This window comes from Maniola jurtina, chromosome 20 (genome assembly GCF_905333055.1).
Source record: "Maniola jurtina chromosome 20, ilManJurt1.1, whole genome shotgun sequence".
Lineage (NCBI taxonomy): Eukaryota > Metazoa > Arthropoda > Insecta > Lepidoptera > Nymphalidae > Maniola > Maniola jurtina.
Genome location: NC_060048.1, coordinates 8,369,208 through 8,381,411, shown reverse-complemented (window position 1 = coordinate 8,381,411; position 12,204 = coordinate 8,369,208). Strand labels below are relative to the sequence as shown.

Below are 12,204 nucleotides of genomic sequence, written 5' to 3'. Positions count from 1 at the left end.
TATACATATTCCATGGAGGAAGTGGTTCGATGCTATAAAGCAGTGGAAGTTTTCTCCGGCCAACATCCACGTTTCAAGTTTTAATGATGATTGATGACCTATTCGCTAATAGCGCTGATATTATAAATGCATACTGGTCTATTAGGTATAGTGCTCGTAAAACAAGTAGTCCAATTTTTTGTTAATTCACTACAGATACACGCTTTTCCATATTCACGACTGGAAAGGAAAGTAATATTATGGCCTAAGCTGGAACGCGTTTGCCTATTCACTCTTATAGTCTATAAACTGAAGATGCGGAATATGATTGTGCATTGTACAAAAGCATATCTCAATGTTTCCTTAGTCTATGACCTGCGCAAACTGCCATGTTTGTACTACGGTTTTGCGATCAACCGATCTTGAAGAAATATCTTGCATCCTGAAGCTGTGCCTACCAGGAGGATTACGAATACGGATATTCGCATCCGCAAATGATATCGATGTCCGCAAATACATTCGTATTAATTCAGACATCTGCATTCTGCACATCCACATCAATTATTAATTCGGAGCTTTTACGGATGCAGAAGATGCATACAACAAGTAACGATTTGTAAAGTGGCTGAAATCCACATCCACGGATGTAAAGTGTGAACATCTAAGTCGCATCCGCGGATGTTCAAATATTTGTATCCACAACAACCCTGGTGCCAACTAAATAATAATTTATTCTAATACTAGCTGACGCCCGCGACTTCGTCCGCGTGGATTTAGTTTTTTCGAAATCCCGTGGGAACTCTTTGATTTTCCGGGATAAAAAGTAGCCTATGTGCTAATCCAGGATATTATCTATCTCCACTCCGAATTTCAGCCAAATCCGTCCAGTAGTTTTTGCGTGAAAGAGTAACAAACATACACACATCCACACATACAAACTTTCGCCTTTATAATATTAGTGTGAAGTGTGGTGTGATTTTTTATTTTGGGAAATTAAAAGGTTTCTATAGAATTTTAAAAATCTAAATCAACGTACCTAGTTAGTTTTATATTCTGTCAAGGTGGATGGGAAATAAAAGAAGTACATAATTAATTTTCAACGTGTTTATTTTGTTTAATAATGATACCACCTTGGACCTACCAAACCAATAAAATATAAATACAGCTAACATATGATTTATTAAGTTTAGATATAATTATTACTTTTATTTTCAAATAAACATATTAATTTCGTGATTTATATACATAGAGGCTAATTTTACAACAAAAATATTTTTTAATCATGATATCAAAAATACTGCTATCTACTTTAATTTTAAAATAAAAGCACCGAAAAATAATAATAAATGAAAAATGCGTAAGTACCTACCTTACACTTTTATTATTAACTTTGATTTTTACACACGATACCGTATCAATAAAGGCTAAAGGTCTCCTACCCACTAGACAAGCACTTTAGGCGCTTTGCAGATGGAGCAACAAATGCAGCAACTACAGTACAACCAAATTAATAATGCGCATGCATCTTCGCTAATTGTCGTATTCCGAATCATTGAATCGTAAGAGCCCTAAACAATGCACTTGCATTTTGCACCTTGTTATAAACAAATAGGAGTCAATATCATGTGTATCATACGACCGTTGCCGAACAGTGACGAAGATTTCTATGCGCATTATTAATTTGGTTGTACTGTACTTAGCTGTTTAAACATATATTACATATCTCAATGGAACTGCGCACACGTAGCAACTCGAGTTGCGAGTTCCTATGATCGACAACAGTTTTTAGTTACTGAAATTGATGACTAAGATAGTTTCTAATTGCCGCAATTAGCAACTGTCGAATTTGTATCGGTTGTGTAAAGTTGATCATCACACTGTACGTAGATTAAGCAACTCAGCTATCAAAGTTGCTCACAGATTGCTATAAAATTGCGGAAACCGTAAACAAGACTATTTGGTTGTAGCAATTGTCAACTTTTAAAGAAAGCTTTCAAAAAGTTGATAGTTTCTTCAACTAAAGTTGCTCCATCTGCAAAGCACTTTACAGATTTCAAAAGAAAAAAAGGGGTAGTCGAAGGATTTTAGAAAAAGTAGTAAAAAAATAGTTAAAAAAATCATTGTTTAATTAACTGTTTAATGGATGGAAACCTTTAGACCAATATGTTTCACATACCTAATTACTACATTAAACATTTTCTGATATTTTAGTCAGTGAAAACATTTTTCGCGTCTATCAAAAGTACACACAGCTGGAATGCAAGTCTTAGTTGTTCTTTCTTAGTCGTATAAAAATTCAAAAAATATTCTTTCCCGTTGTTTCAGCAAAATATTATATTATTTGTAATTGTTACCACTAATAATAATTGCTGAATGTTCTAGATGCTTTATGCTTAAAAAACTATGTATAATACAATGTTTTGTTTGGCACTGCCTGTTACGAAAAATAAAATATTTAAAGGAGGTTGGCGAATTTAGACCCAGCATTTTTAAAAACCGTTCAGATTGAGAAATCATTTAATTTTAATAATATTTTTCAAAGTATTTTTCTGTATAAGCCTGATACTTTTAGAAGATGGGGATCAAAAATAATAAATTCACAAGCACACATTATAACTAACCGTTACATGGCAATACAAGTGAATATCTTTTTTCTCCTAACTTTATTTGATAGACTTTGATGAAGTTTTTTGTTAGACTGGTTTACTAAAACAAGCATGAGAAGTTTGATTAAGTGAACGTGGGCTTGAGGCTCACGGTTCTGTTAGTTTGGGTCTGAAACTCTATGGAATTCGCCAATCTCCTTTCAGTACAAATAGATCAATTAAAGTGTGTCACTGTTTTTATTCTTGCTACAGAATAGGAACATTATTAGACGCTGGTTTCAAGTTCTATTTCAGGCTTTAATGAAAAGCCTAACAGCATTAGTTCGAAAATATAAAGGAAGTGTCTGGAAAGCCTCAAGTGGTCGTCCGATGGTAAAAATATTTGGCTACAAGTTTTTTATTATTTAATTTGTTCCTTAACGCGAACTTTTAAGGATCAATTTTTAATGAAAATATAAAGTACATTTTCGGTAGCCGTAGTACCTCCTAACTAAATAGCCCAGAATGAAATTAAATCACTCGACTCCACACAGTCAAGGCATCCTATCACGTGATTTTGTAAAGCGCGAAGCCCGTCTTGTGGTGTCATTTAAAAACAGTCAATTAAAAGCTAACAAATTACGGCAGGATGTTTCTTTTTATTAAATGACCACACAAGCATATGCTAGACACTTTTGTTAAAAATTGAACCTTATCAGTTTGCACTAAGGTATACAATATACATTTTAAAAACTAAACTTCACTTGTGGCAGTCTAGACACTTCAAAAAATAAATACAGCAACCAACATTATTAAAATATTAGATCATGAAAATTATGATATACGTATTGATAAAAATAATATTTTTAAAAATACAAACCATTCAGTATTTTTCAAATACAACGGTACCTACCTTTTGTTTCTATTAACCTAACCTACAACCCCTTTATACAATAAAAAAATATATAGGAATATTAGCTACTCATATAAGTGTATCAAAATCACAGAACTCTAAGGTAAATGATAGAAATGTATCTGAATATTTAATACAGGGTCTGCTTGTCACCGATTTGAGTCCGTACAAAAATAATTCCAAGGACCATATCTGTAGTATCCAAAGCAACGTATATTAAACCGTGACGTTATGCGAATAAGTCTAATTTTACAAAAACGCACTACGATAGGTCCCTGCCCATTGGGCGCAGTGACAATCTCTACCTTAACACTTCTATATTTATTCTGATTTCTGTGATCGGAATTTATATACATATAATATACATAGTTACGATTTTCATGGTGTTAAAATTCTAATAATACGTCCTATGTGAGCGATTTTCAGCGTTCCAAAGCGATATTTTAATTTATGATACAATTTAATATCGCTAGGAACTAAAAAAATTAAAGGTTGTTCAGCTACTCTATGGTTTTAAGGGTGGGGTTCTTTGAATTGAATATAAGTATGCCGGGTTCTTACGCACAAACGCACTGCGTAACCTTAAACAAAGGGTGCGTGTTATCTGAAGTGAAACAGAGCGGAGATATAATTCAGCGGACCAATTTGTATCATTTCATCTTTTAATAATGTTATTGATCTGTTGAACATATCTCCACTCTGCTCCACTTCAGTGGACTGGCACACTAATGCCGCGTTTATCGTACACACTTTATATGCGTTGTGTTCATACACATCAAGAAACCTGTATCTTAAAAAGCAAAGTAGTTCAACACCTAAGGTCCTACACCTCAAACCCATAGTAGCTCAACACCAATGAACCCATACTTCAAACCCATACTAGCAGCTCAACGCCAATGAACCCCTACTTCAAACCCATAGTAGCTCAACACCAAAGGACCCCTACCCAAAACACATTGTAGCTTAACGGATTACAGCAATATTCGCAATCGCTCACATAGGAACAGTGAATAAAAAAAAGAAATGCAATTTTCTAGTCTGTTCATCATGACGATGGAAGGTTAAATTTATAAAAATAAATGTTTACATTTTTTTTTCGTTTTTTTTTTTATGATATCATTGTCTGCCCGTCCCCCTTATAAGATAGACTGGCAAACTTAATTAAAGTAGACGTAATTTTTATTGTTCTAGCTCGACAGTTAGATGGATATAGATTAGCGATGCACCTCAACCACTTTTATTTCACTGGCCTGTAAATAAAAACAAAACTTTTTTTATTCATTTACGAACAAGTGTAAATTGAAAATTTACAACACCCCCGACAAGTGAAGGTAACTAGAAAAGACCGAAAAGACCTGATAACTTTCAAACGGCTGAACTGATTTTCTTGGACTATTCCGCGCCTACAATCTAAAGTATCTGAGTTTTCCAAAACATCATTTTCAAATAAATAATTATGTATTTAGGCAACGTCCATCTTGACAGCTTGACATTTGTCAATTGACATAATATTATGAACCTAACGGTTATCTAACCTTCTTTTCTACAAGAAAACTAGAAAAGAGCTGATAACTCTTAAACGGCTGAACAAATTTTTTTGGATTATAGCTAAGAACACTCTCGATCAAGCCACCTTTCAAACAAAAAAAACTAAATTAAAATCGGTTCATTCGTTTAGGCGCTACGATGCCACAGACAGATACACAGATACACACGTCAAACTTATAACACCCCTCTTTTTGGGTCGGGGGTTAAAAAGGCCTAAGTCTTAAGTAAAGGCTTAAGTAATGTAAGTGTACATGAGTCTTAGGGCAAACGTTGGCCAATGTTGGCAAGTGCATGAGTATATCAATGAAATGAAATGAAAATTTATTTATCAAAAAGTACATGCGTTTCGTGGAGTCCTGGCCCCTAAATTAGGTAATACCGTATTATAGGGGCCAGTGCCTTCCTATACTATTGTTTATAATTAATTGATTAAAATCTAATACTAAATTAAAAAAATATATATATATTGTTATGTAAAAGTTGATGTGAGAGTGTGCGTGCGTGTGCGTGTGTGTGTGTGTGTGTGTGTGTGTGTGTGTGTGTGATATGTGTGTAAGTGTTTGTGTTGTGTACACAATATATGCACTACACAGTACCTAGAAAGATTGCACATCAAACTTAAGAAAGACATAACTTTAAGGAACATGTCCAACAATCCAACCGTGAAATTTGTTTGTGTGGACGACCATATCTCGTCATTAATATATATGACCTCAAGAGAATAAAATAGGGGCTTGAAATTTGTATTATCCACGTGGACTGTGTAATAAACTGTGACTGTTTTGTGTAACAAAGTCGCGGGAATAAGCTAGTAAAACTACAGAAATAAAAAAGTCTCACTTGATACTATAGTGGTAGTAGGCGGGATCATTGCGCCTGCATCTTGTAGCGGTACACCAGCACCGAAGCCACGCCCACCAGCAGGCTGAGCAGCAGCGAGCCCCACACTAGCATCTACAAACATTTTCCGCATGATTAGCTGATGCCCACGACTTGGTCCGCGTGAATTTAGGTTTTTAGGGTTCCGACTTCCATACCTCAAGGAAAACCGGAACCCTAACAGGATCACTTTGTTGTCTGTCTGTCCGTCTGTCTGTAAAACCTATAGGGTACTTCCCGTTGACCTAGAATCATGAAATTTGGCAGACAGGAAAAAACCGGAAACATCGACCTTCTGTCTGTGTCTTTTTTATTGTTCTTTAGTTTTTTCACTATACTTGCTTGACCACAATCACACATGACGGAAAGTGATGATGTGGCCTAAGATGGGACACGTTTAGCTAGAAGATGCCTATCACTCTTTATTAGTATGGATTCACATTTTATACCTTAGTTCTGGACGGTTTCTTATCCGGCGACGGTTTGGGCTGATCACTGGTCCCCAACATCCTTTTAGCCAGTCTCCGTTCCACGGATCTGTCCCTTGTGGCCTTCTCTTCGCATCTGGACAGTTCCTTACGGACTCCGACGTCGTCGGGGGCCGCGCTGGCGGCTGCGCGGGCAGCCTCTAGGGCTTCAGCGTTGCGTCCCATGGCGGTTAGTATGCGGGATTTACGGTATAGGGCTTTCGCGTTGTCCGGCTGGCAGGTTAACACGCGAGTTACTGCCTGGGAAATAAATGACGTAAATCTTTAGATGCTGTAAAATATCGATTTTTTCACTTCTTTCATCTCTTCTGTAGGTATGGGGTTTTTGTTGCCTCCATCACTTACCTAAAGAAATAATAACGACTCACTTCCAAAACAGAGTCGTAGGCGCCTTCAACTGGGCAGCGGCCATGGACCAACAGTCGTTCCTCCAGCAATGCGTGCAAGGCGTCCGAAGTGCTGGTCATTTCGTCCGTGGGTGTGGGGTCTGTGACACCGCCTCTCTTACACCTCTAAAGAAGTAATAAAGACTCACTTGCAACGCAGCGTCGTAGGCTCCAGCCTTCAACTGCGCAGCGGCCATGTTATTATGGACCCGCAGCCGTTCCTCCAGCAATGCGTGCAAGGCGTCCGAAGTGCTGGTCATCTCGCCCGTGGGCGTGGGGTCTGTGATGCCCCCCTCGCTCTCGTCGAGAACGTCGAGCGCTCGTCGGTAAAGCTGTACCGCTAGTTGAGCCTCGCCACGGCCATACCACCAGTTGCCGCGACAGCGACGTCGAATACTACAATAGAATAGAAACATTTTTTATTCAAATAAGCTTTTCCAAGTACTTTTGATAGTCAAATGCATCTACCACTGGTTCAAGCTTTTTTCTACATAGATAGAATAGGTAGATTATATCAATCAGATCCCACATTCACATCGTCATGTTCAACCCCACGACTGAGCACGGATCTGCTCTCAGTATGAGAAGACTTTAGGGAATTAAGGGACTTTAGGGACGAAAGCTGGTTCATTACTAATCATATAAATAGGTTAAAGATGAATCTGTTTGACCGATCTGTGTTGGCTTTACTTTAGAGACTTTAGGCCACCACGCTGGCCAAGTACGGATTGGCCGAGTTCCAACACCTTTGAAAACATTATGGTGAACTCTCACGCATGCAGGTTTCCTCACGATCTTTTCCTTAATCATTAAAGCGAGTGATTGCTTAAAAAGCACACTGCAAAAGAGGTACGTGCCCGAATTTGATCTCTGGACCGCCGAATAGGAGACCGACGTCAAGCTCTAGCCACTTTTCCGATCCCAAATACTGGGACAAAATTGGTCATGCCGCAATGGATGGGTTTCATCAAAAGCGAGAGCCTATTTTAAATAAAATTAATTTAATTAATATGCAAAAATAAATTCAAATCAGTTTTCCTGCCCTGTTGGATCTTTGCAACTCCGACGATGTAATTTATCCTCAAGGTCAAAATTCATACTGATACATATCATATACATATATATATATATATATATATATATATATAAATGTATTACAATGTCTATAATAAAACATCAATGATGAAAACGTATGTACAAAAAGTATGGACCCATTAAATAAATGGAACAAGTGCGAGTCAGACTCGCGCACTGAGGGTTCCGTACTCAGGTATTTTTCCGACATTTTGCACAATAAATCGAAAACTATTATGCATAAAAATAAATAAAAAAAGGTAAAGCCCTTTCTTATGATACCCCACTTGCTATAGTTATCTTACTTTGAAAATTTAAACACTTTTTTTTAAATGATGTGACCTGAAATTTACGGTTTTCGGATTTATTCCTTTACATGTGCTATAAGACCTACCCACCTGCCACATGGCTCTAGGTCAACGGGAAGTACCCTATAGGTTTTCTTGACGGACACGATGGACGGATGGACAGACAGACAGACAACAAAGTGATCCTATAACAGTTCCGTTTTTTCTTTTGAGGTACGGAACCCTAATAAATGGGCGTGGTGATAGTTTATAGTGCCAAAATTAATTGAAGTAAGACCTAAACAGGTATGTTTTCGATACATATGAATACTAATGCATTGTGAATCAACCAAACCCTGATTTATTCATATAGCGTTGATCATAACGTTACTGTTATATGTTGATACGATTGAGTGATGCGAGGAAATAGATAAAATATACGACCTTGACATAAATGTATGTCAATCGAAACTAAAATACATTGTTTCTTTATTTTTACGACCATACATTCCTAATCGCTACAATATTGTTTACCCCTGTGGCGCAGTGCACAAATTCCTCTCGATGACAAGAAGAATCGCGTTCCAGCGTTCGATTCTCGAATAACAATTCTATAAGATACACTTGTCATGAAGAAAAATCACAGGGAGTATTTTTCTATTTCAAGTTACAATTTCAATTCAATTTTAAAGATGTTTTCATGTTTTCAATCTTGATTTAGAATCCAACAATGAAAACAAAATGTAATAGATGATTCATAGAGAAAGGATTGATTTAAAAGACTCCAAATCCGAATATGCGTCTTAAACTTCCCCATTCATTTTTAGGGTTCCCTACCTCAAAAGTCGGCCATATGGAGCCTCAATAGCTCAACCGGTAAAGGAGTGGACTGAAAACCGAAAGGTCGACGGTTCAAACCCCGCCCGTTGCACTATTGTCGTACCTACTCCTAGCACAAGCCTGACGCTTAGTTGGAGCGGAAAGGGGAATATTAGTCATTTAACATGGCTAATATTCTTTAAAAAAAAAAAGTCGGCCATAAAAACCGGCCAAGTGCGAGTCTGACTCACACTTGGCGGTTTTTATTAACTACTTGTCTAGTCTTACACTCATTATAAGATAATGACTATGAGGTAAGACTCATTTTGATAGAGGGTTTTTGTTAGACTACAAGTTTGTTTGAATTTTAAACGAACAGACTCACCCAATTTCCATTCTTTCAGCAATAGGTAAAGTCTCATGATCAGGTTCCTCAGTCCAATCATGTAACTCTAGGCGGGCTTCAAGCCATGTATCCTGGTCTATAGGAGCTCCTTCATACTTGGGTCCATTGATTTCACCAACTAAGCCAAGACTTTCGCCAGGTTTCAGACCAATGTCTCCATACCCAAACCTTGGCGCTATTTGTAATAGACACACTTCACCTTTGTACATGAGCGTTAGAGCTAAGTCCAGTCCTTGGAGGATCTGTAATTAATTTAAATTATTCCATTCCTAATTAAGGTCTGAAACACAAAATCCGTAGGTAATAGGAATTAGGGCCCCATATTAAATATTTGAAAAATTCTGTATCTAAATATACTAGCGACCCGCCCCGGCTTCGCACGGGTGGACATTTATTTTTTCTATTTTCCGGGATAAAATATAGCCTATACGGATTCGGAAGAATCCCTCTAAGTAATGGTAAAAGAAATTTTGAAATCGGTCCAGTAGTTTTTGAGCCTATTCAATACAAACATACAAAAATACAAAGGTTTCCTCTTTATAATATTAGTATAGATAAAAGGAAAACTGACTAATCAATCAATGCACAACACAAACTACTGGGCGGATTGGGCTGTAATATGGCATGCAGATAGCTATTGTGATACTGAAATCCAATTAGAAAGGAATTTTGAAAATTCAACCCCTATGGGGTAGATTGGGGTTTGATATTTGTGTAGTCCACGTGGACAAAGTCGCAGACATAAGCTAGATAAAACTATGAATACAATAACTTTTGGTGTTTGAATATGTGCTTTTTGGATCTATAATTTGTCAAGTAGAATAAACATTCAACAACATACAATTTCTTTGATAGAAAAACATACGAAAACTACTCCAAATGTCCAGATATTTTAGTTTTAATCAGAAATGATATAAGCCTTAATGCCATCAACCATCCACCAACCGGGCTATCACCAGTTCTTGTATTAAGTTTATTGAACTTTATTATTTTATATTGATAAATAAATCATGTAGTGGCATATAGGCTAACGCATATAAGCCTAAATTAAATATGATGATAGTAATCAACATACTATTGGTTGATAATAATAAAAGATAATGATAAGAATAATTATCATTATTTCTATGGCTGCATGATGCATATAATAATAAAGCAAATCATACTGTTACATAAGCAAGTATAAATTACCAACTATGAATACTATTTATTACTGCAACTGCAAGGGTATAGTGATAGCGTCAGGTACAGAATTTTAAAATAGTACCAAACATTTAAAAATTTTGCCCACTATAAAAAAAAATATTAAAATTGTCCATACTTCATTATCACCCAAGTAAATTTTGACATGATCTCTTTTCTCAACAATGTCTTGAGTGCCATCTCGCAATTTCAGTTCATAACTGATCCTGCATATGTCACTCCTTTGTGGTCTCGCTCCTATTGACTCATCACCTGATTTGATAAACTAAAACAAACAATATGTGTAGTAGATATTAGATAATGTGGCTAATTCTGTTGTACACAATCTGTAAACTAAAATGACATGTCTAAACATATTGCTAACCCTGCAGAAAAAATATCTCTAGATTTAGACCTGTCTAGTTTAGATTAGAAATTGAGCACACGAGAAATCTTTGGGAACTGTTTCTGCTAGGCATGAAAGTAGATGAACATAATAGTATTGAATCAATAAATAAATGAGTTAAATAAATATTTATTTAACTTTTTTTGATGACTACTTAGATTAGAATACTGTAATTATTTTTATATATATTCTGCTTTATAATGATTTAAAATATGTACTAAAATCTACATAGGCATGGTCTTGGAAATGCTTCATTCCTTTCTTAGTAGAAGTGTAAATTTAGAAGAAACTAGAGAAAGAACTTACATTCATTTGAAATTTCTAGTTCCAGTATTTAATTAAGAAATTGTAAAAACAAAGTATATTAAACAATAGGCTAGCTAAGACAGCTGGATATGCTATTACCATTCAAATAATATTTATTTTGACACAAAACAGTTAATAGCCCAAAAATTGTACCTTCTTCAACAATGCCCCTGAACCCAACACATCCTGCCACTCATCAGCTGGTTTCTCTGTTTCTTCTGACTTCTCCGCCGCAGCCGCCTCTGCAAGTTTGGCTTCTTCAATCTCATTGGCAGCTGCCGAGGCCAGGTCCTCAAACGAACTGCTCTCAGACTTGTCGACCAATGTACGCTCCCCTTCACTCATCTGCAAAAGCAAACAACTCGTGATGTGCCCTCGACAACTACGTAACTAACCAGTTTATCATTTCGCGACTCCAGAACTTCGTAACTATTTACGCACTTAAAATTCGAGCACTTACCTTTCACAGATGTTTCGTTTTATACAATTTTAAACTTCGTTACAAAATATAAACAAATCTCTATCTAACACATGACAAATACAATGAATTGTTTTTTTTTCAATATTTTGTATTTGTATCGTACAGTGCTAAGGATGACAATTCAACTTTCTGAATCGGATTTTGATTTTTATTTTATGTTGTTGAATGAAATTTTACCAAAAATAATGAGTTTTTTTTAGCACAGAACTAGAAGGCACACAGACGATAGACTAATGAGATTTGAATTTAGTTGAGTACCAACTACCTTCTAATGTAAAATAAACCTAAAATAAAATGTAAAATTACCTGTCTCAATTACTCAAACACTTAATGTTTCGTTATTTCTATCTTTCATTCGGCATTACACTTTAAATATTGTGTAAACTTAGCGTGAAAGCGATAGTGAAAACTAGGCATAAAAGTGCCAAAAGTGGATTATTTGTATAATGTTGATGTGTCGTATTG

The 12,204-nt window shown here is 36.1% G+C and overlaps 1 protein-coding gene across 2 annotated transcripts; it reads right to left on the bottom strand.

Moving 5' to 3' along the window:
* Positions 1-1,068: 1,068 nt before the first annotated feature.
* LOC123875963 (peptidyl-prolyl cis-trans isomerase FKBP8) lies at positions 1,069-12,149 on the bottom strand. 2 transcript variants are annotated; one of them, XM_045922095.1, is made up of 8 exons: positions 12,046-12,149; positions 11,412-11,603; positions 10,686-10,832; positions 9,344-9,606; positions 6,928-7,174; positions 6,354-6,632; positions 5,866-5,979; positions 1,069-4,727 (listed from the first exon to the last, which is right to left on the bottom strand). In XM_045922095.1, exons 2-7 carry the CDS (start codon positions 11,601-11,603, stop codon positions 5,893-5,895), a joined length of 1,215 nt encoding a protein of 404 aa, XP_045778051.1. In that variant the 5' UTR covers positions 12,046-12,149; the 3' UTR covers positions 1,069-4,727; positions 5,866-5,892. The 2 variants fall into 2 exon arrangements, with proteins under 2 accessions (XP_045778051.1, XP_045778050.1); XM_045922094.1 differs by lacking the exon at positions 12,046-12,149 and adding an exon at positions 11,719-11,954.
* Positions 12,150-12,204: the final 55 nt, after the last annotated feature.

Bases quoted from the DNA above. Each gene is read 5' to 3' on its own strand.
- LOC123875963 (XM_045922095.1), bottom strand. From the start codon at position 11,603: ATGAGTGAAGGGGAGCGTACATTGGTCGACAAGTCTGAGAGCAGTTCG. The intron at 9,607-10,685 runs GTATGGACAATT...AATTAATTACAG, and splicing joins TTTACTTGGGTGATAATGAA to ATCCTCCAAGGACTGGACTT. The intron at 5,980-6,353 runs GTATAAAATGTG...AAATGTTTGTAG, and splicing joins AGAAACCGTCCAGAACTAAG to ATGCTAGTGTGGGGCTCGCT.